General features: G+C 48.5%; 12 protein-coding genes across 12 annotated transcripts; 7 read left to right on the plus strand and 5 right to left on the minus strand.

Moving 5' to 3' along the window:
* Positions 1-917: 917 nt before the first annotated feature.
* Positions 918-2111, plus strand: N7455_012674 (carnitine:acyl carnitine antiporter; the record flags this gene model as incomplete). The annotated part of the gene is made up of 4 exons (XM_040961658.2): positions 918-1166; positions 1225-1273; positions 1354-1370; positions 1449-2111. 4 exons carry the CDS (start codon positions 918-920, stop codon positions 2109-2111), a joined length of 978 nt encoding a protein of 325 aa, XP_040807920.1.
* A 758-nt stretch (positions 2112-2869) lies between these two features.
* On the plus strand, positions 2870-4173 carry N7455_012675 (uncharacterized protein). Its single transcript, XM_040961632.2, has 2 exons — positions 2870-3146; positions 3198-4173. The coding sequence occupies exons 1-2, from the start codon at positions 2997-2999 to the stop codon at positions 4146-4148; spliced, it is 1101 nt and encodes a 366-aa protein (XP_040807894.2). The 5' UTR covers positions 2870-2996; the 3' UTR covers positions 4149-4173.
* Positions 4174-4580: 407 nt separating this feature from the next.
* N7455_012676 (putative ubiquitin conjugating enzyme) lies at positions 4581-5288 on the plus strand (the record flags this gene model as incomplete). Its single annotated transcript, XM_040961647.2, has 3 exons — positions 4581-4737; positions 4877-4969; positions 5035-5288. 3 exons carry the CDS (start codon positions 4581-4583, stop codon positions 5286-5288), a joined length of 504 nt encoding a protein of 167 aa, XP_040807929.1.
* Positions 5289-5748: 460 nt separating this feature from the next.
* On the minus strand, positions 5749-6738 carry N7455_012677 (RTA1 domain-containing protein; the record flags this gene model as incomplete). Its single annotated transcript, XM_040961628.2, has 3 exons — positions 5749-5839; positions 5899-5973; positions 6029-6738. The coding sequence occupies 3 exons, from the start codon at positions 6736-6738 to the stop codon at positions 5749-5751; spliced, it is 876 nt and encodes a 291-aa protein (XP_040807918.2).
* Positions 6739-7592: 854 nt separating this feature from the next.
* N7455_012678 (Zn(II)2Cys6 transcription factor domain-containing protein) lies at positions 7593-8879 on the plus strand (the record flags this gene model as incomplete). Its single annotated transcript, XM_040961666.2, has 2 exons — positions 7593-7717; positions 7794-8879. Exons 1-2 carry the CDS (start codon positions 7649-7651, stop codon positions 8877-8879), a joined length of 1155 nt encoding a protein of 384 aa, XP_040807932.2. The 5' UTR covers positions 7593-7648.
* A 1677-nt stretch (positions 8880-10556) lies between these two features.
* N7455_012679 (ABC transporter ATP-binding protein) lies at positions 10557-11975 on the plus strand (the record flags this gene model as incomplete). Its single annotated transcript, XM_065606944.1, has 1 exon — positions 10557-11975. One exon carries the CDS (start codon positions 10557-10559, stop codon positions 11973-11975), a length of 1419 nt encoding a protein of 472 aa, XP_065460110.1.
* A 388-nt stretch (positions 11976-12363) lies between these two features.
* On the plus strand, positions 12364-13005 carry N7455_012680 (uncharacterized protein; the record flags this gene model as incomplete). The annotated part of the gene is made up of 1 exon (XM_040961640.2): positions 12364-13005. One exon carries the CDS (start codon positions 12364-12366, stop codon positions 13003-13005), a length of 642 nt encoding a protein of 213 aa, XP_040807924.2.
* Positions 13006-14222: 1217 nt separating this feature from the next.
* On the minus strand, positions 14223-15593 carry N7455_012681 (uncharacterized protein; the record flags this gene model as incomplete). The annotated part of the gene is made up of 1 exon (XM_040961654.2): positions 14223-15593. One exon carries the CDS (start codon positions 15591-15593, stop codon positions 14223-14225), a length of 1371 nt encoding a protein of 456 aa, XP_040807919.2.
* A 684-nt stretch (positions 15594-16277) lies between these two features.
* N7455_012682 (metal cation transporter MSC2) lies at positions 16278-19070 on the minus strand (the record flags this gene model as incomplete). Its single annotated transcript, XM_040961665.2, has 4 exons — positions 16278-17142; positions 17193-17411; positions 17468-18616; positions 18667-19070. 4 exons carry the CDS (start codon positions 19068-19070, stop codon positions 16278-16280), a joined length of 2637 nt encoding a protein of 878 aa, XP_040807910.2.
* Positions 19071-19527: 457 nt separating this feature from the next.
* On the plus strand, positions 19528-21045 carry N7455_012683 (chitobiosyldiphosphodolichol beta-1,4 mannosyltransferase; the record flags this gene model as incomplete). The annotated part of the gene is made up of 3 exons (XM_040961635.2): positions 19528-19774; positions 19838-20034; positions 20101-21045. 3 exons carry the CDS (start codon positions 19528-19530, stop codon positions 21043-21045), a joined length of 1389 nt encoding a protein of 462 aa, XP_040807921.2.
* A 135-nt stretch (positions 21046-21180) lies between these two features.
* N7455_012684 (uncharacterized protein) lies at positions 21181-23562 on the minus strand (the record flags this gene model as incomplete). The annotated part of the gene is made up of 5 exons (XM_040961645.2): positions 21181-21377; positions 21436-22182; positions 22236-22425; positions 22487-23404; positions 23455-23562. The coding sequence occupies 5 exons, from the start codon at positions 23560-23562 to the stop codon at positions 21181-21183; spliced, it is 2160 nt and encodes a 719-aa protein (XP_040807898.2).
* Positions 23563-24156: 594 nt separating this feature from the next.
* On the minus strand, positions 24157-25554 carry N7455_012685 (thiolase family protein; the record flags this gene model as incomplete). The annotated part of the gene is made up of 3 exons (XM_040961662.2): positions 24157-24357; positions 24406-25350; positions 25408-25554. The coding sequence occupies 3 exons, from the start codon at positions 25552-25554 to the stop codon at positions 24157-24159; spliced, it is 1293 nt and encodes a 430-aa protein (XP_040807922.1).
* Positions 25555-25564: the final 10 nt, after the last annotated feature.

Genomic DNA, 25564 nt, shown 5'->3' on the forward strand with positions numbered 1-25564 from the left:
GTCTTCTCTTTGCTCTGAGGAGCTGTTAATTTAATGTCAACCGAGCTTAATGAATGAAATCTATATTATGGCATCTATCTTCTAATCTCAGAGGGTTGGTTCTTGATACCAACCACCGAGGGGTTCAATAGTAAATCTAACCCTGTTTTGATATCTGAATAATCTTGAGTTGGGTAATTTTTATAGCTATATAGCTCTGATTACATGGATGTATGGATGTATAATACTCCGTACTCCGTACTAATATTTATTATGGTTAGCCCTGCCCTCAGAAAAAAAGCATGTGGATTTCCATGTGATTGCGACCGGTGTACGGAGTAGGTCGCACCCATATTTATGCCAAGTACTTACCCATATGCAACGAAGTACATATGTAGGCACTTTATATCTGCCCTGCATCTATACATTTTAGGCAGGGCTATAGAGAGATCTAGTAACAGAACCTAGTCCTAACACGGCCATCCTTTATTCCGCGGGGGAAACATGGAGTGGTTGAGCTCTCCCGTTCACCCGGACTGACGCACTAGGAGGTCACCAATGTTATAAGAAGAGCATACCTATGTAATTCAATCCTTATACAATATAGGAAAATCACCAAACCATCCCAAAAGTCTTTATTAATATCTAGTACTATCGTACTATAGACTTCCCTTTCTACGTGGGATCTACGGAAAGTCTGTTTTTCCGCTACCGAGCCGAGGCACATCTTTGTCCGGGGAAGACCAGTCGGCTTCGGTCTGTCGGTGTCTCCATCATTGCGAGATCTTCGGTCATATTTTTCTTATTGGACTATTAATTACTTTTACATCTTACTCTTGGCTACTCTCCTTTCTTCTGCTCCTCCTTCTTCCTCTTCTTCTGCTTTTTCTCATCCTCCACCTCCATCCCTGTCTCTTCCCCGCTCCGATTCGCCCACAATGTCCACCTCTACCTCCCCCACCACGCAGCTGAAAGAAGAGATCAAGGTTGTTGAGACCAAGGCTGTCAATCAGACAATTGTACAGCTGCGCTCTCTCGCAGCTGGTGCTGCTGGTGGTCTATGCGCCGTGGTTGTCGGACACCCGTTTGATCTGGTGAAGGTGCGCCTGCAGACGGCCGAGAAGGGCATTTACTCCGGTGCCATGGATGTGGTCAGGAGGACAGTTGCCCGTGAAGGATTGGCTCGAGTATGGTTATCACAAGCACATTGAATATTTTGCGACCGAACTGACAATGGTTTCGTAGGGATTGTATGCCGGTGTCTCCGCACCGCTTGTTGGAGTTACTCCCATGTGTAAGTTCTCTAGCATCCGCTATAATGACTCTCACATGAGCAATTGGTCGAGTTATGAGCTAACCAGTCCTCTCTCACAGTTGCCGTCAGCTTTTGGGTATGTCTTTTTTTTTTAACTTCTGGAGCCAAGAGCTAGCTGCGAGCGCCCGGTTGGAAGCGATGCTAACAATACTAGGGTTACGACGTGGGCAAGACTCTCGTGAATAAGTTCTCCACCGTCCCCGTCAAGAACGACACCCCGCAGTACTCCATTGCACAGATCTCTTCTGCGGGTTTCTTCTCCGCCATCCCCATGACCCTGATCACGGCACCCTTCGAGCGTGTTAAGGTCCTCCTCCAGATCCAGGGCCAGAAGACTCTGGCCCCGGGTGAGAAGCCCAAGTACTCCGGTGGTATGGATGTCGTGCGCCAGCTGTACAAGGAAGGTGGTGTTCGCAGCGTGTTCCGTGGTAGCGCTATGACTTTGGCGCGTGATGGTCCCGGCTCGGCCGCTTACTTCGCGGCCTACGAGTACATCAAGCGCTCCTTGACTCCCAAGGACGCCGAAGGCAATGTAACTGGCGAGCTATCCCTATCCGCTGTTGTGTGTGCTGGTGGTGCTGCCGGTATCGCCATGTGGATTCCTGTCTTCCCCATTGACACCGTCAAGTCTCGCCTGCAGAGTGCATCGGGCAAGCCTACCATGGGTGGCGTTATCCGCTCGGTTTACGCTAGCGGCGGTTTCAAGGCCTTCTTCCCTGGATTCGGACCGGCTCTTGCTCGTGCGGTGCCTGCCAATGCCGCCACTTTCCTCGGTGTCGAGCTGGCACACAAGGGCATGAAGAAGCTCTTTGACTAAATTTGATGAGAATGCTTGTGTGTGTACATACCATGATTGATCTCTTTTTGCAGCGTTTTGTGTCCCATCCACGGATGGTTATCTGCGACCATGATTTGACACTGATTGGTTCGCATCTTTTTGATCACTTGCATGTCTTGTGTCATTTTAGGTCTTTGGTTGATGCCCGATATTCTATAGAAGACTTTTTCTTTGCGTGTGATTGCTGGGAGTTGACATGTCACATTAGATCTAGAATGAAGCAAATTCTATCAGCCAACATTATTTTGTAGGAATTATTTAGGAATTTTATCAGTGGGACATAGGCAGCATACACACTTTTCCTGGGATAATTGAGGCTCAACAGGTTTTCTTTTGACTTTTTCCGACTCCATACCTGCGCTATATCCGAATAGGCTTAGGGGGAGTAGAAGGATTGGCTGAACCAGCCTCGCCTATGAGAGCTCTCTATAGCCTGGGACTTAGCGCTAATATGCCGGGGGCCATGATCGTGGGGGCGATGCCTGTCGGAGGAATTGGATGCCGATGATCTAAGGGGGTTCTATATTTAGATCATCTGTGATGTTGTGAACTTTGAAAAAGTAAATAATCAATATATGGCCATCCCAGTAGAAACGGAAAGTGTTCAAGTTCCAACTACTTCGTATATTGTACAAAGTGAAGGTTGATCAAGGGGGTACACGACAGGTACCTAAACATGTAGGTGGAGCACAAGCAAACTCTAAGTACCGTAAGAGTATCCGCTGACTCCGGCGCTAGTGGTCTGTTGCCTGCTTTGTATCAGATAAAAGCCCCCATCTTCCCCTCTATCTCATCTTTCTTCCAAGATTTCCATCTCATTTTCTATCGAATATATATATATTCACCATCGGTGTCGGCTTCATTATGTCCGTCACTAATGTCCTAATGCGTCGGGGCACCGAGCTTGCTGTCACTCACATGCAGTCGGGTAAGCCTGAGCACAAGGAGCCTAATGGAGGCTTGGTGGCTCTGTTTGCTATCACTGCTATCCTGATTGGTCTTGCTTTCTGGGCTGTAAGTAATACAATTTACCAGATATAACTTTGTGGAACTAACACCCGACAGGTTGAGTATACCTACGGAATGGTGATCTCTACTCTGGCCGCAGTCGAAGATACCAACCCCGATATCTACGTGCGCATTACTCCCAATCCCGATACCACCAAGCCAACCGACGAGGAAGATCCTGAGCTGCTTGGCGCTACTCCTCCCAAGCCCATCACCAGCAAGCTGCGCACTACTGTGAAGCACCTGCGCTCCCGTGCTGGCTTCTGGTCTCGCTTCCGTGGAATGGGCATGTTCATGGCCTACACCGCGGCCCGTGGCTTCCTGTCATCTTTCATCCCCGTTTCTACCACTTCATATATGGGCCAGTTTATCGTTCAGTCTGTCCTGAGCGTTCTCCTGGCTACTTGGCAGATGGCCTGGGTGCACATTGTCATTTCCGAGCCCTCCCCAAAGCGCTTCTACCAGCGCATCCCCAGCTATAAGACTTGGATTAAGATTGCCCCGGCTGCTGCTCTCCAGGATGTCCTTACCGCTGCTGCTTTCTTCGTCCCCATGGCTGTTGCCAATTTTGCTGGTTGGCTCGATGTTGCCGGTGACCAGGAGGTCCCGCCTATTGTGGCCATCTACCGTTTCATGGGTGTCAGTGTGATTCCTGCTCTTCTGGCATTCTTGATCTCTATGCCTGCTCGTGTCATCTTTGTCCGTGTGGCTGCCTCCATGCTTCCTGAGGAGGATGAGACTATTGTGCCCTTTGATCGTTCTTTCGGGGGTAAAGTCAGCCCTGCGATTACCGGTGGCAGCGGCAAGATCGGTCTCATGGATGCATGGACTACCTTTGACTGGGCTGCCCGTGTCCGCTTCGCCAAGGTTATTGGTAAGACATTTGCTATGGAGGTGGCGCTTGGTGTCTTCGCCACTCTTGTACTTGGTGGTCAGGCCTTTTGGATTGTCAAGACTGCCAAGCCCATTGACTCTGATGCTCCTGGGATGCAAATAAGCTGGGAGTAAAAAAAAACCAACCATTTGGGACCGATGAATCTCAGGTGGTAGATTGCGAAGAATGCTAGGATATGTGTGTGTTTGTGTAATTGATGCCTTTGCTATATCTATATTACTGGGAGAGATTGGAATGTTTGCCCCATACGATAGTCTTTCAACGTCCTAATGAACTACGAGATCCAAACATCATGACATTCCTAAGGTCCACTAATCAGTGTACAAGGTACTCCGTATAATAGCTGATTATGTGCCCACAGTGTATACCGCCTCCCCATCTAAGCCATTTAAACCCCGCTTTAGCCTTACCGCCTTCATTTCTTTTTGCGCCCCTCACCTTCTCCTCACCTTCTCCTCTTTGTCCTCCTGACATTGAAATCTGCTCCGGATATCGACTGAATCTCACATCTTCCTCTTTCTGCTTTCTCTTCCCCGATTATCAGCATGGCGACTTCTCCCGCCGGGCGCATGCTGTCCCGCCAACTGCAGCAGATGCAGTCCGATAAGGACATTCCCGGCATTAGTTGCGGCTTGGTTGATAACAACGTTTTCGAATGGGAGGTTATGCTCATGATATCAGACGATGTGAAGCTGTATGGTGGTAGGTTATGGTTTTGTTATACCCTGGATTTGAGCTCGGGTTCCTGGGCTGGTGCTGTGGCAAACACAACCCCGCCTGGGGATATATGCCATCCTGCCACAAGTGTGTTGAAGAAATACTGACAAGTTTGCTTGAATAGGTGGTTTCTTCCGGGCTCGTCTCTCTTTCCCAACAGAATATCCTCACCGGCCACCAAAAATGAAGTTTGAATCTCCCATCTTCCATCCGAATAGTATGTGGTTCCGGTTGAATTATTTCTCGCAGACAAGTTGCTCACAAGTTACTACACTTTGATAGTTTATGAGAATGGCGACGTCTGCATTTCCATTCTGCACCCACCCGAGGAGGACAAGTACGGCTATGAGTCGGCTGCGGAACGTTGGTCCCCCGTGCAAACCCCCGAGACGATCCTACTCTCCGTCATTTCTATGCTTTCCAGCCCGAACGATGAAAGCCCGGCGAATGTGGAGGCTGCTCGCCTATGGCGTGAGGACCCTGCGGAGTTTAAGAAGCGCGTCCGTCGGTGTGTCCGTCTCACGTTGGACGACTAGGACACGATTTAATTATTCACGGCAATTTAAGATGGTGGGTTATGATCTGATTTAACATGGGGTTGCCGGGGTTCTTTTTCTTTCTTCTTTTCTTGTTCAATGTACCGCGGCGAGCGGTGGTTCCCTTCCTTGTTGCATAGAGTGAGCAATGCTTTGCCATGCTCTCCATCTCAGGTTCCTTTGCGGTGCATTTATTTGCGATTTTCATGAGGGCTGGAGTTTCATCCTGATATCTTTGTTTCACTGGGTTGGGATTAAATCTATTTCCGAAGAAACTTCAGAATATTTAACGTAAATCCAGCACCAAGGTAGAGTGATATTGACTTTTCGATATCCATTCATTACGCTCTAATTAAGCCGAATATATTCTGCCGTAGGCAAAATGCTGGAAAGACAGAATTTGAAAGAACGCCAAGATGACCGCCAAGATGACACGCAGAACCAAGAGAAAAGAAGGCGATTATGTACGGTTTTTGGGTGCGAAGCGCAGTGACGGGAGGAAGATTCCGGGATGGAAGATGGTCATGGCCAGACAGGCCAGAGCAATCATCCTAATGACACGTCAGATAAGATTTTCCATAGCTTTGAAGCGAACCAAGTGGCCACTTACATTCCATCCAAGACAAGGAACTCATTCTCCTTCTGCATCAGCGGGTTACCCCAGCCACCAGCCATCTCCGGGATACTAGATACCGTGGTCAGTAAAGTGTCTTGTGTGTACTCGGAACATTGGCTCTTACCGATAAATGCATCGAATCAAGACTGTGAGGTAGGCAAAGGCCTCGGCGCCCACGACGAACGGCATCCACTTTGGTGCAATTGGTGAAACATCGAGGTTCTTCTCACCCGAGAAGCCATCACCACGCTTGAAGACCCTCCAGAAGAAGACGACGGCAAAGAATCCACATACAACCATGGTTGCAACCTGGAAGGCGATACCGGCGATGATAATGTTGTCGCCTGCTTTGAGCATTGCGAAGTCGTCATTGCCAGCAGCCGCAGCGACACCACCTCCTGCAGCCTGCAAAATGAGAGATCCAATATCGCATCCGATGAAGATCCAGGTGAAAAGACGCGGCTTCAAGATTGAGTGTTCGGGTCCCAAGCTCAGAATGATATGCTTCAATGTTAAGTAGACACCCGCCGCGACGAAGGTTGGCGCCAGCACCAGACACACGATCTGAAGCTTGAATGCAGGTCCAGACCATGGGTTATCATGCATGAGAACCCGGCCAATGTATCCGGCCATTTCCATAAATGTGCCAATGAGGAGAGCTACCAAGAATGTCCATGTTCGGTAATAGACGCCGAGTCCCGTTTGGCATATTCCGAGTAGAGCAAAGAAGACGGTGAAGAAGATGTTTCCGCCGAAACTGGGGTAATAACCGTATGTCGTGAGTTCAACGGGGCATAGTGGGCTTACTTCAGAGCAAGTCGCGTAGCTCGCCATGTTTGGACGAAATATGTGTTGTCAAAGGAAAGAGAGATGGAGGAGAGGAAGAAGGAGAATGAAGAGAATGAAGAGAGAGGGAGCCGAGTGAGAGGTGTAAGTTCTAGGAGTGAGATGGTAAGACCCAAAGAGAAAAAAGGGTCTAGAGTAGTCTCACACCTCTCAAGTCTTGAACTGAGAATTTGACATCAAATCACAAATTATCAAATTTCGGGGAAGGTCAACGCCAAGGGACAGCAACAACCAGCAAGTGGAGTCCTAAATTGGATTAAACACCTCGACACAGGATGAAACCGCCCCCCAAATGTATTGCTATTGGCTGTTTATGATCGTTCTTACCCGTTTTCGTTTTCGTTCTCGTTTTCGTTGTCCACGGGTCCCATGTCGCTTACATCGGATCCACTTGTTTTTTTTCTATATACGCTTGGATCCTGTCGGAGAATTGCGGTTTTTGGTCCGAGATCTCTTTGGAGATCTTTTTTTTTTTCCTTTCTTTTTTTTCCTTCTAGAATCTATAAAACCTAGATAATGTCGATCAGGACCAAAGTTCATAGTTTCAAATTCTCTCTAGGGCTCTATTGACAGATGTGATCATGCTAAGGCTGATGCCTACGTGTGTATATTGGCTGACGTGGGGGGACAGGAGGCGAAGCAACGGAATATCAAATGAGAATGATCCGACAAATAAACAAAAGGCAGAAATTGTACTCTGTACTCCGTACAAAGATAAACCCATAGTACTTCGTATATAAGAGGGAAACCAAGACAAAGTCGTGAATAGTCTTTTTATAGTTGCAAGTCCACGTGACACCTTCATATTATCTTCTCTCCCGCGCTTGGACTCGTCCACATATTGAAAGAGTCCGAGCCAAACCGGTTACATGGACCCTCAGGTACCGAGGTTTCCGAGATGCCTCCTCGCCGAGCGCATACAAAATCTCGCCAAGGATGCGACCAGTGCAAGAGACGTCGCGTCAAGGTTAGTGACGGAAGTTCAGGACGGCCCCATAGTTTGCGCTTCGGGCTCCATCAAATGACGCGACTAACGGCAGCAGTGTGACGAAAAGGGGCCACCGTGCTCCAATTGTATCTCGCGGGAACTCTCATGCACATATTTAAGGGCGCCGTCTCGGCCCGATTCACGAACAAGCGAGACCCCGGCCCCGTTGGCTATTATAGATCCAATTCCCCTGCGGCCAAGGATCCCTAGCCCAACAGCTTCCTTTTCTCCAACCACTTCAGGGGTGCGGGATCTAGAGCTTATGCATAAGTTTTCCACCGAAACCTTTATGAGTCTTTGCTCTTCCAACTCGGAGTATTATGTCTGGCAAATTGCCATTCCTCGCCTGGCCCTTCAGTATGATTTTCTAATGAATGGTATTTTGGCCCTGGGCGCTCTTCATATTGCCGCCACAATTGAGCCACCGGAATCGCTGGTGTACATTGACACCGCCTTGCAATATCACAATCTCACATTTGCGCCATATCGAGCAGCTGTTGACAGTATCAATCCAATGAACTGCGAGGCTGCGCTGGCACAGTCCATCGTCACCACCGTTATAGGCATTGCTCTTCCAAGAGTCACTGCTGCCCGCGGAGAAAATTCAAGCATAACGGAGAATATTGTCGTGGTATTTGAACTCTTGCAAGGTGTGAGAAAGATCCATCATATTGGTGCATCTTGGATCAAATTAGAGCTATTCTCCCGTCGAAAAAACCCTTGGGATCCTGGATCAGTCAGTCTAGATAGCGACACGGGGGCTGCCCTCGAGCGACTCGATACTTTGAATGACGAGACCCTCGCCAGTATTGATCCCATTCAGCATCAGGTCAACAAAGATGCTATTCTCTATTTGCGGCACTTCTCAACCCGAGTGGCCAATTCTGTTGACCCTGCCAACGTCCTGGCTTGGCTCGCTGTGATTGACAAGGAGTTTGTGGACAATGTGCGACGCCGACAGCCTTTAGCATTGTTGATCCTCATGCACTGGGCTGTGTTGCTTGGGGAGCTTGATGGCCAGCATTGGTGGGCTCGAGGCTCGGGCCGGGCATTGATCTCCGAGTTATTGGATGTGTTGCACCCCGGAGATATAGAATGGGCTAACGCTTTGGCTTGGCCCCAAAAAAAGATGGGACTCTGATGAAACGTTCAAAACCAGATCGTCAACGACCAATCTGGAGCCTAAATAGCTGATATCCGCGCAGGATTCCCTGAGGGACCAGATTATACCTTCAACAACCTACTATGTATTGCCCCAACTCTTGTACAATGCAATGTACAGCCCGAATACCCCATTCATATGATAAAAATGTTAAAAAGAAGAAAACAAGGAGAAAGAGGGTAACGTTGAAGAAGCCAGGCTCATGTATCACTACCAGTCCTATTACTGTGTACTAGTCAGTTTGTATTGTACATGACATACAATTTTAATCGAATGTTGAATCACGGCGTATTTAACTTGTATAGTCTATAGACTCATCAGCAATTCAATCGCGTTGAACATTACACATACTTATTCGCCCCTAGCCCTGATTGGAGCACTAAAAGTTAACTCTCTAGATGGAATGCATACTATGGAACAATTTGTCTTTAAATAATATTTACGAAGGCCAGCTTATTAATTGCAGCTCTAATTCAAGAGGTACATATCCAAGTGACGTGTCTCACAGACTAATTATCATTTCGTGATAGTTCGAACAAGGGTACACGCATAAGACGACATAAAAAACGGTAGAACAGGGTTTCATTGGCCTTGGCCCTCTATCTTTGCTACATACATGCGTTTTAATATACCCCTGTTAAAGGGGGCTATTCGGATCACTATGAGCCAAACATAACTGATAAAACCACCGAAATCAGCCGACTGCCAAGATGGTGCTAATCCACAACTCCCCATGTGGGCCCCGGGGGTGTAAACGGCGTTTTATGGGGGTTGATGGTTATTAGATAGTTAATTCTGCCTGTTCTCGAGCGGATTCTGTATAGAAATTCAACTTACATTAGGTGTGCCTTGGAATTTGTTCTTGTTTTGAAGAATACATAGCTTTATATAGGAGCTTTTTATATAGGCAACGCTATAATGGAGAGCTCCCTTTGAGGCTCTACGCGCTATGTGACTGAAACCCTTGCAATAAAAAGAGAAAGCCTAGTGTAAACCCTGCTACCTTGGCAGATCGTGGGGCGAAGGATCACTGATTAATCGTTTCTCGCAGTTGACTCTCTCGCATTATGTTCACTCTCGTTCACATTCACCCTTTGACTCTGACCCATCATTCGATATGACAGGCGCATCGGAGCAGGACATACTCGCCCAGCACATTACAACTCCATAATAAAGATTAATTACTTTCAACTCTTCCAATATGCGACCAAAAAAGATTTGTTCATTATCGGCGTATCATTTCTTGCTGCGATCATAGCCGGAGCAATCACAACAATGCCGGCGCTGTTAACAGGCTTGTTGATTGGCAGTATACAAGACAGCTGGTCTGGGACTTCATCCCAAGACAGGTCCAATAGCGAATTAACGCGCTTCACAATTTATTTTGTGTAGCTTTTTCTGGGCGAGATAGTGTCATGCTACATTGCCAATATCGGATTCACCCGTACTGGTATCATATTATCGAGCCGGATCAGAGAACGGTATTTGGCTGCGCTTCTGAGTCAAAACATTGCCTTCTTTGACGATATCGGAGCCGGAAAAATATCAACTCATATCACCGCCGACGCAGATTTAATTCGAGATGGTATTTCAGAGAAAGTCAGTGTTGCTGTACAGTGCTCTGCATCGGTTATCGCCGCTTTCGTCATAGGTTTCATGCGAGACTGGAGGTTGACGCTCATCCTGGCCTCTAGTATCGTATGCATCGCCCTCGTGTTTGCCGCCGCCGGTGTACTGCTCACGAAATATCGTCAGCAATGGTTGGGAGAGACCGCAGCATCTGGTACCATTGTCGAAGAGGTGTTTTCATCCATCAGAACGGTCATGGGCCTCAATGCGCAATCTGAGCTCGTATCCCGATACGATAGCTGTCTAGCCAAAGCAGAACGTTTTGCAAATAACGCCAGGCTTATCTCCGGTGCCCTGCTTGGTGCTGTCTTTGCCGTTATTTACCTGGCTATCGGTTTGGGATTCTGGATGGGTTCGCGTTTCCTGGTAGCGGGCAAATCCTCGTACGTCGATGTCTTGACCATTATCCTCGCGACAGTGACCGGTATCGCTTGTCTCGGTGGTATCGTTCCTCCACTTCAAGTCTTCACTATTGCTACAGCCGCTGGATCAAGACTGTACAGCACCATTGACAGAAGAACCCCGGGGATCGCGAGTCGTCCTTCTGAAGGAAAGCTAGACAATGTGCTTGGCCATATTGAGTTGCAAAATGTCAGACACATATATCCTTCAAGACCAGATATCGTTGTTCTAGACAACTTGAGCTTGGATATTGAACCTGGAAAAACGACAGCCATTGTTGGACCGTCTGGATCTGGAAAGAGCACCATAATCGAACTTCTCGAGCGTTTCTATGATCCCATTGCTGGCGATATTCTCTTGGATGGACACAAACTCTCAGAACTGAGCCCAAATTGGTTAAGGCAGCAAATTTCCCTGGTCCAACAATCACCTACATTGTTTGCTACGACTATCTTCGAGAACATCCGGTACGGTCTGGTTGGAACACCCCATGAGGATGCATCCAAGGAAGATATCGAGAACAGGGTCTACGATGCCACTCGCGTCGCAAATGCCCACTACTTTATCACCCAGTTACCTGACGGCTACAATACCCTTGTTGGTGAGGCTGGCGTGTTACTTTCCGGCGGCCAGAAACAACGCATTGCCATCGCTCGCGCCCTCATCTCCGATCCTCGAATTCTTCTTCTTGACGAAGCCAGAGCCTTGGACTCGACGAGTGAATCCATTGTTCAAGCTGCAATCGAGAAAGCATCTCAAGGGAGAACGACCATTGTTGTGGCTCATCGTTTGTCAACTGTCAAATCTGCAGACAAAATCATTGTCTTGTCTTGTGGTCAACTCGTTGAACAAGGTACTCATGACTTTCTTCAAGACAAAAATGGAGTGTATAGTCGACTAGCCAAATCACAGGCTGTCAACTTGAGTGAAAAGGAATCACTTGACGATGAGAATTATTTGGAAGTTTCCATCCAAAATGCTAAATCTGTCTCCGAAGAGACAGAGAAAGAGCCTCCGCCAGTCACTGGAAGCCCTTTTTTTTGATATAGTGCATAAGGACGCATATTCTTTCGAGAGCTTGGATCGCCCAAGCCACCAGTATTCGATGTGGACCCTTTTGAGGTTTGTGAATGGTTTCCACAAGGACTCTATGGCATTGGTATCAATGGGGTTTCTAGCTTCAATTCAAACAGGAGCTGGGGCACCCGTCCAGGCAGTGTTTCTGGCCAAATGTCTTGTTGCACTGGCAAAACCTCAAGCTGAGTTTTCGCAGCTTCGGTCCGAGACAAATCTTTGGGCTGGAATGCACATCGTCTTGGCTTTTGTACAGTTCTTCGCTTACTAGGCTCAAGCCTTTACTCTGGGAAAATGTACAGAAAGGCTTATCCGTCGTCTCGGTGGCCTGTCCTTCCGGGCTCTGCTCGACAAAGACATGTCTTTCTTTGACATGGAGGAGCACGGTGTCGGCGCACTGGTATCATTTCTCAGCACCGAGCCAGCCAGTATGGCGGGCATGGGTTGCTACGCCATTGGAAATTACATTATGGCACTCACAACTCTCATCGGTGCCATCGCCACTAGTATAGCTGTCGAGTGGAAACTTGGACTTGTCGGTGCAGCTACAGTACCTGTTCTTCTGGTTTGCGGATTCCTTCGATTCCGCGTCATGGCTCAGCTTGAGGCCCATCTTCGTCAAGTGTATCAAGAAACAGCATCACAAGCCAGTGAAGCAGTCTCGGCTATCCGCACTGTCATATCTCTAAATCGGGAGTCCAATGTTGCAGCAATATTTCACAATAAGCTAGTTGAACAAGATTCGAAGAGCATTCGCTCAAGCCTGACATCTTCGGCCCTTTTCGCCTTCTCACAATCGGCACCCTTGCTGTGTACTGCCCTTGGCTTATGGTATGGTGGCACCCTCGTTATCAGCGGGGAATATGAATTATTCCAGTTCATCCTGAGTTTTGCTGCTGTTAACATTTGCGGTGATGCTGCTGGCTTGATATTTAGCAGCTCGCCAGACTTAGCCAAGGCAAAACTTTCGGCCATCCGACTTAAAGGGCTGTTGGATTGACAATCACAACCCCAACTGGACTTTGGCAAACCTCAACCTCTTTTGCAGGGAAACATTGGATTCAGGAATTTCCACTTTTCGTATCCTACACGACCTGACCGGCAAATACTGAATGGCCTCGATCTCACTGTACACCAGGGTAAATACATCGCTTTGGTTGGACCCAGTGGGTGCGGGAAAAGCACCATTGTTGCACTTTTAGAACGTTTCTACCATCCACTCACCGGCCTTGTTGCAATGGACGGCCGGGATCTCTCCTCAATGGATATGAGGACATACCGTGATCAAGTGGCGCTTGTCAATCAAGAGCCTACACTATTCCAAGGCACTATCCGAGATAATCTCCTTCTCGGACTCGATGCATCAAAGTATTCCCAGGAAGAATTGGAAACCATCTGCAAGGACGCACATATCCTTGATTTCATCCATTCCCTCCCGCAAGTTATTTACCAAATTTATATCACTGGCAGCAAACTGACTTGATTATGCAGTCTCGGATTCGATACAATGTGCGGAGGAAAGGGAAACAACTTTTCCGGTGGTCAGAAACAGCGACTAGCAATTGCGCGAGCCCTTCTGAGACGGCCAAGTGTCCTCTTACTGGATGAAGTCACTTCGGCCGCTGGATTCGGAATCCCAAAGCGTAGTCCAGACTGCACTCGACCAAGCTGCAAAGCAGCACACGACAGTTGCCATCGCCCATCGCTTGAGTTCTGTTCAGAATGCGGACCTCATCTGCTTCCTAGAGGACGGCGTGGTCGTTGAATCTGGAACACACGCCGAGCTCATACGAAGGCGTGGGCATTATTTTGCAATGTTGAGCTTACAGGACCTTGAGAAATAGATATGAGCCCTTCCTTTGGTTCAACTTTCCCCAAGTTCCTTTGTTCCTTTGTTTACATTTAATCTTGCTTAAGTATAAAACCATTGTGATTGTGGCATTTCTATCTTTGAGCTGTTGGCTGTTGAGTCTCTTACAACCAGTGCAATAAACTCAGCTTATTTGAACCGACTATACCTCCAAGAAAAGAAGGCCTTCTCCGATATGAACCAAATAGAGATTGATTGAGCAAGTACTATGATAGGCGGAGTGTGGACTATACGAAGTTGGTATATTGCGGAAACATATTTGTCCAGATGTCTCAGGTATCTCGAAACTCACCAGGGTTACAAGTATTGTGGCCAGTCTGCAGCCCCTAGCCCCCCTGCCGCTCAATTCACATCCGAGCTTTCTCCCTTCCAGTTCCGAGACCATTGTGAGTCCGTATCAAATTAAAAGCATCTGCCTCATGCTTGCACACCTGCATGCTCAATGGCCCACTCACCTGCTTGAGCCAATAGGACCACCCGCAATCGAACAACCAGTTGCGGGTCCCTACTTGAATCAACTCAGCAAGAAAGCACTGTGGTGTGCTGCGATCTTCGGTGAAGATGATCTTTGGGAACTCTCGCTGGACTTTAGGCGTGGCATTTTCATGGCCCAGTCGAAAGACCTCGTCGAAGGTAATCGGGTGATAGAGCTGAGAACCGATCTGGACAATGCCTGTCGTTCGTGCTGCTGCGTGCAATAGACATGCGTTTGCTACGAGGTCCACGGGGATCTCGTCGAGGATATTGGTGCCTGTTTGGTAGCCTTCAGTGGCATGCCAAACCTGTGTGGCGCCCCGATCAGAGAACCAGAGCCTAGTAAACTTGGTGAGAGGCGTGGAGTCCTCCGATCCATATAGCGAGTAGGGGTGTCTAAACGCAGGACCGAAGATTGTTGGCCGTAGCAGTAGAATTGGAAGAAGAGGGAAGCGGCTGAGCAGTAGACGTTCCATGAGATGCTTGGCTTGGGTGTAGGTAGACGAGAATTTGCCTGCGTGCGGTGATGTGTCTAGCGTCAACATGGATGCCAGCTCTTCCTCTGGATCTTCTTCGGCTCCCAATTGATATATCCGCTCTAAAACTGGACCATCTGGAAGATGGCTATTGACATATGAGGTAGATATCTGGACGAGGAGTTTCAGTCGCCGGAACCCGGAGGCAATCCGGGCCATTTCCAGCGCAGGGAGGCAATTGCTTTCCAGTGCATCACGAATGGGACCTTCAAGCTTGATCTTGGCTGCTGTATGAATGACCAACGTCACCTGGTCTTGAAGCTGTCCAAGGATATTGGGTTCAATACTAAAGTTCACCGTTTTCATGTCGCCAATCACAAACTCGACTTTCTTTGTGGTTAAAATAGCCTGTGCATGATTTGGCATCGATTCTTTCAATTTTCCAATGGCTCGCTGGGAGTTCCCTCGAACCAAGACAAAAATCTTCCGAGTCGGTAATTGCAAAGCTAGCTTGTACAGGAGACAACCTCCTAAGCACCCAGTACCTCCGGTGAGGAAGACTGTATGGCCCTCGAAGATCTTTCCATATCCCCCCGCGCGACTTCGTCGGCATCTGGTGATTTCGCGGTCGAAGCTGATGACATTGAATAGGTTGGGCAAGAGATTCGGGTGCAAATTGTCGCTAAGGTCTCTATAGGAGAAGTATCTGTAGAAGAATGACACAAAGGATTGGCTGCGGTTGCGATAATGTCGGAAGGTATATAGCATGCCGTAGCATCTTTCATTGAAACATGGAAGTCAAATGGTTGGTAGGACAGGACTTAATGTTCCTCTTACATTTGTACAGTCCTAGGTGTTGGAGGTTATTTTTTTTAGAGCTGCAGGCCGACAGGTTGGCTAGGGGCTTCAATTTGACCGACAAGGCTGGTAACCTCCAGGGACATGGAATGAGGGCTTCGCTCTTGTCGGAATAACACAATAGCCCTGAAGGTAGACCTGAATTTTCGCGCAATGTGCTGCCGAGGTTCAATGTGATTGTGTGACTTGAAGGAGTATCGTGTCGCAATTCCTAGAGATCTGGCCCAAGGGGCACAGACAGAGCTGCACTCCATTTGCCTGAGAAATATAGGGCTCGGAGCAAGCATATCCATTCAGGACAGCCCATACCTGATAAACGGGTCGTACAAGTCTCACCCTTGAAGAATTGCAAGATAGATTTCGCCTACATGTGATGCAAGAAAGAACTGGATTTCGTAATTGAATCATTGAATTATATGCCTTCCACTTCCGAACAACGCCGTGGAGAAAACTATGTGCTGTTGATTGGTGTAATTCTTCGGCGAACCGATCCAATCCTATCTGTACAAGAGAGATATAGACATCGGCCGGGGCAAAAGCGATATTAAACGCACCGTAAATCCTGGGTTCCTTTTCAAAGTGGTTGATCACCAATCAAAAGCCCTTGCTTCCACCACTACACCAGCAGCGTGCATCTCCGTCACGCTCGACCTGGACGAGAGTATCTATGTTTTTCTCTCGGAGGAAATCGACGGTCCGTTGACGTACGTCTTCCAAATCTGCGCCCCGAGAAGCGATGACGTGCATCACTCCGAAAATGTTCTGGGGTTTTTTCTCGTGCGCATGCGCGTGATCATGATCGTGATCGTGATTGTGGCCATGGTCATGGGTGTGCCCGTGGTCGTGGTGCTGCTCATGACCATGACCATGACCATGATGGTGTTGGCTATGGCTATGATCATGGTGAGGCTCACAACTCTCATGGCTGGAATGGTCATGAGAATGGCTATGCCCGGAGGACGCCGCTCCTGTATCATCAAGCCAGAATTTAGGCACCGTATAACTAACCACACCTCGCAAAGTGCTGACTCCCGCTAGTGTTTCCCGAAGATTGTATTCGGTGTCGGCTGGCAGAGTGAGTAGCAATGTCTTGGCCGTGCTGCTAACCAAAGGAACGGCTGAGGCAAAGATCAATATGGCGATGAAGCATGATGCCAATGGATCGTAACCAGCCCAACCGGAGTAATGCACGAGAATGGTTGAAATGACGACTGCCACTGAACCAAGCGTATCGGCAAGAATGTGCAAGAAGATGCCGTGCATGTTCTCATTGCCATGAGAATGATCGTGGCCATGATCATGGCCGTGATGAGCATGACCGTGCTCGAAGCTGAAGATTCCGACCAAGTTGACTGCGAGGCCAGCAATGCTGACGATCAATAGCTCACCTAGACGATGCATCTCACTCCCCGATGAGAGCCGTTCCACCGCTTCGTAAATGATTTCCAAGCTGATAATCCTGCGCGTTGTTAGACTTTGCCATTTACGCACCACTTTGACAACACTCACATGAGGAAAATCCCATTGGCAAATCCTGACAAAGTATCAACTTTGCCATAGCCGTAGGGGAATCGGGCATTTGGGGGCCACTTGCTCATGACTGCGGCACATAGACCAACGACAAGCGCAAGACAATCGAAAAACATGTGAATACTATCGCTAAGCAGTCCCAGTGATCCAGTCAGGAATCCATATGACAATTGAACAAGCATAAAAGTGAAATTCAGGCTGCAAAACATTAGCGGTAGTTCAAGAGTGATGGCTTTTTATGTTTCATAACTCACCACATAAAGTAGAAGATGCTACGAGAATCCTTCTCCTTGAGAATGCTGTGCAGCAACGGGTATGGTTCGCTTTTATGGAGAAGCCACTTTGATACTCGGGAGGAGTCCGAGGTAGTGTGTGAATGCGAATGGCTGTGTGTGTGGTTATGCGCATGCGTATCCAGATGCAAATGAGTGTCATCCCTTCGAGAGGCGAAGAAAGAGGCCGTAGCCAAGATACCCCGGGTGGCATAAGACATGAGCAAGTCATCCTGGGTATGTGGGGAACAAAGAAATGCTGCAGCCCCGGCGCAAATGGCAAGCCCGGTCTTTTTGGAAGAGCGGAGGCTGGGGGGAACGGAAACCATGAGAGAAATAGCAAATATACTCGTAGGAATAAGGAGGTATACCAACTCCGAGACGCTGAAGACAAATGCTCGGTTGAAAAGGACGGTCAGAAGTGCAAGAAAGGACCCGGCGATAACGGCCAGCGGTGCATCAGTTGTGACCACAGCGGATGAGTGGCCCCGGTGTGAAGCCTTGCTCTGTGCAGCAACGAGACCTGGTTCCGGAATAGGTCCATTGCGACGAAGGGATGGGAATGGGGGAGGAGCAACAAACACAGATCCTAATAGGGCAGCATATCCGATGACTGGAGATACGTCCCAAGGATGGTTCAGCCCAAGGAAACTCGATATAATAACAACCACTAGCAGGGCAATGGATAGGATCTTTCGACTGTATTTCTCTTGGGTGTGTGAGGTCCCATTGATGATGGCTGGGACCCCTGATGCTGTCGCAAGGAGCAGTGAGAATGCAACCAAAAAGCCCCCGACCTTGAGTGCTGCAAATATTGGCAGTGCCACTGAGACAATTTGTGAAAGTGAGGCCTGGACACTCTTCACATTTAGTTTGGGCAAATTCCCCGATGAGAGCGTGGACGAGCCAGCCTTTTGGTAGTTGATCCGTAGTATTTGACCACAGCCAAAGAGGATGAGGGTGATCGCTGTCAAAAGGCAGGTCTTTTGACCAACTTGTCCGATAGGAATACTCGCTGTCGCACCAGGTATACCTTCGCCGGATAGCTTTTGTTTTTGGATAAATTGTCTCTGGTACCAAGAAAGCGCCACCCACGGAAGCACGATGAGTGTACTGGTCAAAATCTCGTCGCTATGATTGGGGTCAGCTTTTACTCATCAATCACACTCTAGCTCACATACGTCTTCTCTGAAATATAGTTTGCTTGTATAGTGGTATCCGTAGATAACATTCCATAAACGCCATTGGAGTCTTTCAAATGGTGGTCATCTAGCACATCATGGTGAAGAGATGACACACTATGGTTATGACTGTGGTGTGCATTGGAGTGCGAGTGCGAGTGCGCATGGTGACCGTGGCTCGATGCTCGATGTGTATGTCCATATGAATAACTCGAGTTCACAGCATTGATCGGTTCCGGGTGTTCAGGAAAGCTGGCACTAGCTGGCTGTGAGAGGGGAGGCGGAGGTTGCGCCCAGCGGTTGGGTCGAGAGTGGCCACGGCTGCGACTGTGACCATGATTATGATTGTGTCCATTGGAGGGTGGTGTGAGATCCACGCTCAGCGACGGTGCCCCCGTCGACATGGTCTTCAGATGCTGACAACACGCCCAGCTAGAAAGACCAGGAAACAGGATAGGAGATGGGGCACTTGCCAAGATATTGAGGGTGGAGCGGGCGATAGCTCAGATTAGCGGGCAGGTTGTCGGCAGACACAGCATTGCGGAATAACCCTGGAGGGTAATAAAGCAAAACAATATAATTGGGGGGAAAGTAAGCGCCAATACAGGCTCAAACAGGTTGCCACTTGTCTCCGGGGAAAACCCCGTCTTCCCCAAGGTTCTCATAAGGGGAATCACGTGAAGCCTTATCAGATTACGTGTATCAAATATTTTGACACCTGTGGACTCTGAAACATTAACATTCCTACTGTTGATATTTATTTCACTTTGAACTAACTGTTGTTGAATTCTCTATCGGCTATTGACGAGATTGAAAGCTGATCAATATCATGCGCGACATAATTGAAGTGCCATTGTCATCATGATCGAGACTCTTATCAGTATAGTGTTCTGCCTGTCTAGCGCCCTCACGGTGTTGATCTTGTTACTCCCTTCGCAATATCAGCCAGAACAAGTAGGATCTCCTTCAAGATCCCATGACACAAAAAGGCCCAAGACATGTGTTCAAATCCTTGTTCTTGGCGACATTGGCCGAAGCCCGCGTATGCAGTATCATGCGTTGAGCATTGCGAAACATGGCGGGGAGGTGGTAATTATTGGGTATAATGGTTAGTGTGATTCTCTTGACAGAGAGTGTAAGATATGATCGCTAACTACAATCTATGAAACAGAATCCGATCCTCATCCTGATATCATATCTAACCCCAACATCTCGATTGTTCCGCTTCGTCCGCATCCCGCCCTCCTACAGACCAGTAACAAGCTGCTATTTACCATTTACGGGCCACTGAAAGTGTTATTCCAGATTGCTTGTCTCTGGAAGTGTCTCGCATATACTACAAAACCGCCCCGGTGGCTTTTGGTTCAGGTATGTTTGTGAAAAGAAGGCTTTTCAATACTTATTTGAAGTGCTGACTCGCTCTTGCCTAAAAAGAACCCGCCTTCCATTCCTACACTGGCTGTGGCCTCCCTTGTTTGTTTCTTGCGGCAAACAAGGCTGATCATTGATTGGCATAATTTTGGGTATTCCATACTCGCGTTGAAACTCGGCCAATCCCATCCGTTGGTGAAAATGTCGACATGGTATGAGAAGGTATTTTGCAAATCTGCATCGGCTCATTTGTGTGTGACCAATGCTATGGCATCCGTTCTCAAGAAGGATTTCAACCTTCCAACCCCTGTCCTGCCACTGCACGATCGCCCTGCCAGTCACTTCCATCCTATCCTCGATCCCAATGCACGGACAGATTTCCTCACAACTCTACCAGAGACCAAAGAATTCCATTCCTCTTTGAAAGCAGGGTCTCTCCGGGTTTTGGTCAGTTCAACGTCATGGACTGCGGATGAGGATTTCTCGGTTCTTATCGATGCCCTTCTTCGGTACTCCGAACTGGCCACCACAGTGCAGCCTCACCTCCCCGAGGTTTTGGCCATAATAACAGGGAAGGGCCCACAAAAAGAAATGTATTTGAAACAGATTGCGGCTCTTGAAAAGTCCAGCAAGCTACAGAAAGTCACAATTCGAACTGCGTGGCTGAGTGTGCCAGAGTATGCCCGGCTATTGGCATCCGCATCTCTAGGGGTCAGTCTGCATACTAGCAGCAGTGGGGTAGATCTCCCCATGAAGGTCGTAGATATGTTCGGGGCTGGTCTTCCTGTTGTGGGATGGGACCGTTTCGAAGCATGGCCCGAGTTAGTCACTGAGGGCGTCAATGGGTTGGGCTTTGGAAGCTCGGAGGAATTGGCTGAGCACTTGGTCGACCTGTTCGGCGAGAATGACAAATTAGAGAATCTTCGCCTAGGCGCCCAAAAGGAAAGCTCTCGGAGATGGGACGATGAATGGAATCCTATTGCGGGGTCCCTTATTGGGCTGACATAGATCGCTCTCTGTATTAATATGAATATGATTATGTGTTGGAATCATGGCATTGTCATATTACATTTTTGGGTAAATATCTCCTTTTTGCAGCCGCTAGCCATCAAGGAGTCATTGCAAATCCAATCCGAGAGACGTCTAGTAGCTGGCCTGGAATTTGGCTGCGCAGTCCAAGCAGGTATCAAACGTCTCAAAAAGAGCATCGAATGTTCGACCTTGCTTCCCCCCACGCATGCACGCCATGTGTTCTTCATCAAGGGCTTCTTTGCGACAGATAAAACAATACTTGGATATCCCAGGTTCTTGAATTGCAAGGAAGGACAATCCACATCGTTCTATATTCATGAAAAGGGTCAATGTGTTGCTAACAAATTTAAAGATTAGGCAACTTACCCCAAGTATGGCCGTTGGCGCACTGAGCCAACTGGGCCGAGGGCCACCCAATTCCCGCATCACAGACTTCGCACTTCTCGTAGATATGACCGCCTGGGTCAGTAACTTGATCCATAGTCCTCGCAGATATCGGAGTGGGATTGTTGTTGCATTTGGAAATCTCATCGCTCAGGTCCGCACCTGTTACTGCTGCTAGACGCTCTAGAGACCGCCGAGTGTGAAGTCGAAGCGACTTGTCCTTTTCACCCACAATGGCACGACAGGCCACGGCATAAATCAGGCGTTGGCTCTCCGGGTCAGGTTCAATATTGCCGTCGTCACCAGGTAGCACGAAACGTATTACTTCTCCTGTCTGGTTGTGGTTGGATGTTTGACCATCGGGGATGTGCGCCGCAAATAGGGTTTGAGTGTCTGTCGTATGCTCACCCTCCTCTGAAAAGACAATCATAGACCTATCGTCAGAGGTGATGCGATACTCGATCATGTCCGTGGGATGTGAAGTGAAGATAGTCGCAGTCATGTTGCGATAGGCTGCGAGTCCCCAGATCCTCGAGACTGACATTCCTCCTAAATCATACTCCAAGTCATAGTCATCCTGGAACTCTTCAATCATGCGATTCCATTTTGGCTGTTGCAGAGCACTATCACTTTGGAGTTGGTGAAATTCTGCAACCAAGCCAACTCCACCGAGTGTACCTAGGTGGAGCTTGCATGTGTCGCTTTGTTCATTCATTGAAGTGAGCATTGCTATTGCGGGTCAGTAGTGCTGAAAGGGGCCTTGTAGATTTTGCCTAACATACCAGAGATCGGCTCCAGGTGCCTTGCTTGGTGGCCCTTGTTGTCCTCGGTTTCTGGCTCATAGATCGGATAGTCACGGCATTCGAATGCGTTAGAATTGGTAACGCTACCCATGTACGTATCATAGGGCATGGATATAGCGATGAAACCTGCCATGGCACCCACTGCCAGACCAATGGTTGTGGATGATCTCTGTTAGGTTTTTATTAGCGAAACTGCCCATTTTAGCACGGATATGAGAGATCGGGCATACGGTATGGAGCCATCTAAGCGGGCCAGTGATGTTGTGATATGCCCATTTCTGACCCAACTGGTCCAGAGGATGCTGTATCAAATTTGTGACTAGCATGTACTGCTGTGAGGTCTCCCCGAGCGAGCTTTCGAGCGTGACTTCGAGTTTCATTAGCCGAAGCTGCGTTCCGCATACTGCAGCTATCATGGCGACTGCGCAGCCAAAGTTGCCTGGGCTCGTCGAGGCTGAAATCTGCCATGGACCACAGGAAAGCGCAGTAGTACGTTGTCTCTCTTTGATTGCCTTCTCAAAGAGTGATCCAGAGCATACCGGATTATTCTTCATCTCCAGGGGATTTAAAGGGTGAATTGTCAGAATCTGAAGATCATAGGGCTTGGAAGGGCTATTCGTTGGGTTTGATCTGCGGACCTGCACTAGCATGACTTCATTGAGATCATTCACCACTGTTAAAAGTGGGATTCCCCAGCGACTTTCGTGCGAATGTAGAAAGGAAGACCCGGGGGTGGGGGTTGAAGGCTTCAAAGTTTCACACCAGGTAAAAGAACGAATGTTAACCTTCCGAAAGCCATGGCTATTTGGGTCCTGTGATGGCTGCAGCTGTGACCAAAATACATGATTGATGACGGCAACCCTAGTCCATTGCCTCTTAAGGCCAATGGGCTCCCAGAGGGACAGTGCCAAATTCGACGTCAGCACGGCTAGGACACTACGTCGATATTTGCCTAGTCCTGCTGGTGACCAAGCCAGGCCAACGACATTGCTTTCTGAAAGGTCTGCAGCGACCGAAAAATCATCTCGGTTTCCTGGAAGGTAGTTCGGCCATTCAAAGTTTGTAAACAAGTTGGCTCTAACACGAGTCATGAGCCAATCTTGGGTTGAGTTGGGAGCAGAATCCTCATCCCTGCCATTTTTTGGTGTCTGTCAAAATGTCAGATATATTCAAGCTCATCGGATAACTAGATACATACCATGATTTGGAAGTATTCACCGGCAGCGATAGCAAGCTCGCCGTCCGGGGACCAAGAAATGGCGTCATGACAGGATGGAGATAATGGTAGAGACACAGGGTTCAGCATGGTGTCAGACATCGGATCTTTGCTGCGCCAGCATTCTCGGTAAACAAAGGGTTTGCGAGGTAGAATATGATGATATGAAGAAGGGAAACCAGAGATCTGCTTTTGATTGGGTCGCATTCTGCTGGGTTGATTCCTTAGAAATCAGGCGTCAACAACAAAAGGCCAGAAGAATACTCCCAAGGTCACGTCGAAATTGGAAAACGGGCGATTAGCAAGAATCAAGATGTTGAAAATGGCACAAACAGGGAAAGAAAGATTGATTAATGGCTTTATGGAGATATCTAATAGATCTAGGGTGGGAAGAGGAGAAAAAATAGCAAGAGAGTCATGCATAGTATATACCCATGTAGAGAAGGCCCCGGAAAGAAGGCCCCGGAAAGAAAGCACTGGAAAGAATAGACGAACAGTTTATACATGAAAGGGCCGGAAAAGTACCAGGTAAATAAATACATAGGATTTTGGCCAATCTGCTATTCCAAATTGTAGGAAAGCTACAAGTCCCCGCTATACGGGATGATATCCAAGCCTAGATTGTTCATTTGAGGGTATCAGTCATAACTTGCCAGCGGAGACACTGCACAATTTTCGGTGAAATCAATCCACCCGATCCAGTCTCTGCACAACCATCGCAGTCGCAGCACCGCCGCCGTTGCAAATCGCAGCCACTCCATACTCGCCGGGCTGCAATTGGTGGAGCAATGTGACGAGGATACGAGAGCCTGAGCTTCCTAGGGCGTGACCGAGAGAGATGGCGCCTCCAAGCATGTTGACTTTGGCGTTTTGCAAACCGAGAATCTATACGAGTTAGATCTGACTTCAAAGTTAGGCAAACATGGCACTGACCTTTTCATTGGCTTTGATGACAGCCGCAAAAGCCTCGTTGAATTCCCATACCGCCACTTGGTCCTTGGTGATACCAGCACGCTCCAGCGCAATTGGAACTGCTTTAGCAGGGGCCACTGGGAAGTCCACAGGGTCGATTGCGGCATCGGCCGTAGAAACGATACGGGCCAAGACACGGCTGTCAACGCCATATTCGCGAGCAATATCCTTGCTACCCAAAATCAGAGCAGATGCTCCGTCATTCATGGTAGATGCGTTGCCGGCGGTTACTGTGCCAGTTCCATCTCGTAGGAAGGCGGGCTTTAGGCTCTTCAACTTGTCGGCACGCAAGTTTTCGAAGCCCTCATCCCGCTCAATAACGGTATCTCCTTTCTTACCTTTTACAGTAACCGCGGCAATCTCATCGGCGAACTTGTTCCCCTTCCATGCCTGCTGGGCCCGCTCGTATGACTGGATAGCGTATGCATCCTGGTCCTCCCGCGAGACGTCATAGTTCTTCGCAGTCTGTTCTGCGCAGATACCCATGTGGAACTTGTTGTAAACGTCCCATAGACCATCTTTGATGAGGCCATCTTCTAGCTTGATCTCACCGAAGGGGGGCAATTGGCTGGCACGGGCCATATAATAGGGGACGCGAGTCATGTTCTCCATACCACCAGCCACCTGTGCCTCTGCCAAGCCCAGTTGAATATTTTGTGCGGCAAGTGCCACAGCCTTCAAGCCAGAAGCGCAGACCTTGTTGATTGTTGTAGCTTCGACGGTGGAAGGGAGACCGGCAAAAATAGACGCTTGACGGGCAGGCGCCTGACCTACTGAGCCCTGCAAAACATTTCCCATATAAACATCCGTAATCTTCTCAACGGGTACCTTCGATTTATCTAGGGCGGATTTAATCGCGACAGCGCCAAGCTCAGGTGCTGATACGGAAGCAAAAGAACCATTGAACTAGGCAACCCGAAGTTAGTGAACTGCTCCTCAGAATGTTTCTTCAAATTCACACACCTTTGCCGTTGGTGTTCGAGACGCACTCAAAATGTAAGCTTCCTGAATCTCCTTACATGTCGGGCGTGCGGAGCTAAACTGTCGCTGGGTGCGGAATGCGGGGAAGGCCCGCTTGGGGAGACGAGCAGACACGCCTAGGGAAATCATGACTTGTTTA

Source organism: Penicillium solitum, assembly GCF_028829755.1.
Source record: "Penicillium solitum strain IBT 25940 chromosome Unknown utg000009l_segment0_segment0, whole genome shotgun sequence".
In the NCBI taxonomy this organism is placed as follows: Eukaryota; Fungi; Ascomycota; class Eurotiomycetes; order Eurotiales; family Aspergillaceae; genus Penicillium; species Penicillium solitum.

Bases quoted from the DNA above. Each gene is read 5' to 3' on its own strand.
- N7455_012675 (XM_040961632.2), top strand. From the start codon at position 2,997: ATGTCCGTCACTAATGTCCTAATGCGTCGGGGCACCGAGCTTGCTGTC. The intron at 3,147-3,197 runs GTAAGTAATACA...AACACCCGACAG, and splicing joins TTGGTCTTGCTTTCTGGGCT to GTTGAGTATACCTACGGAAT.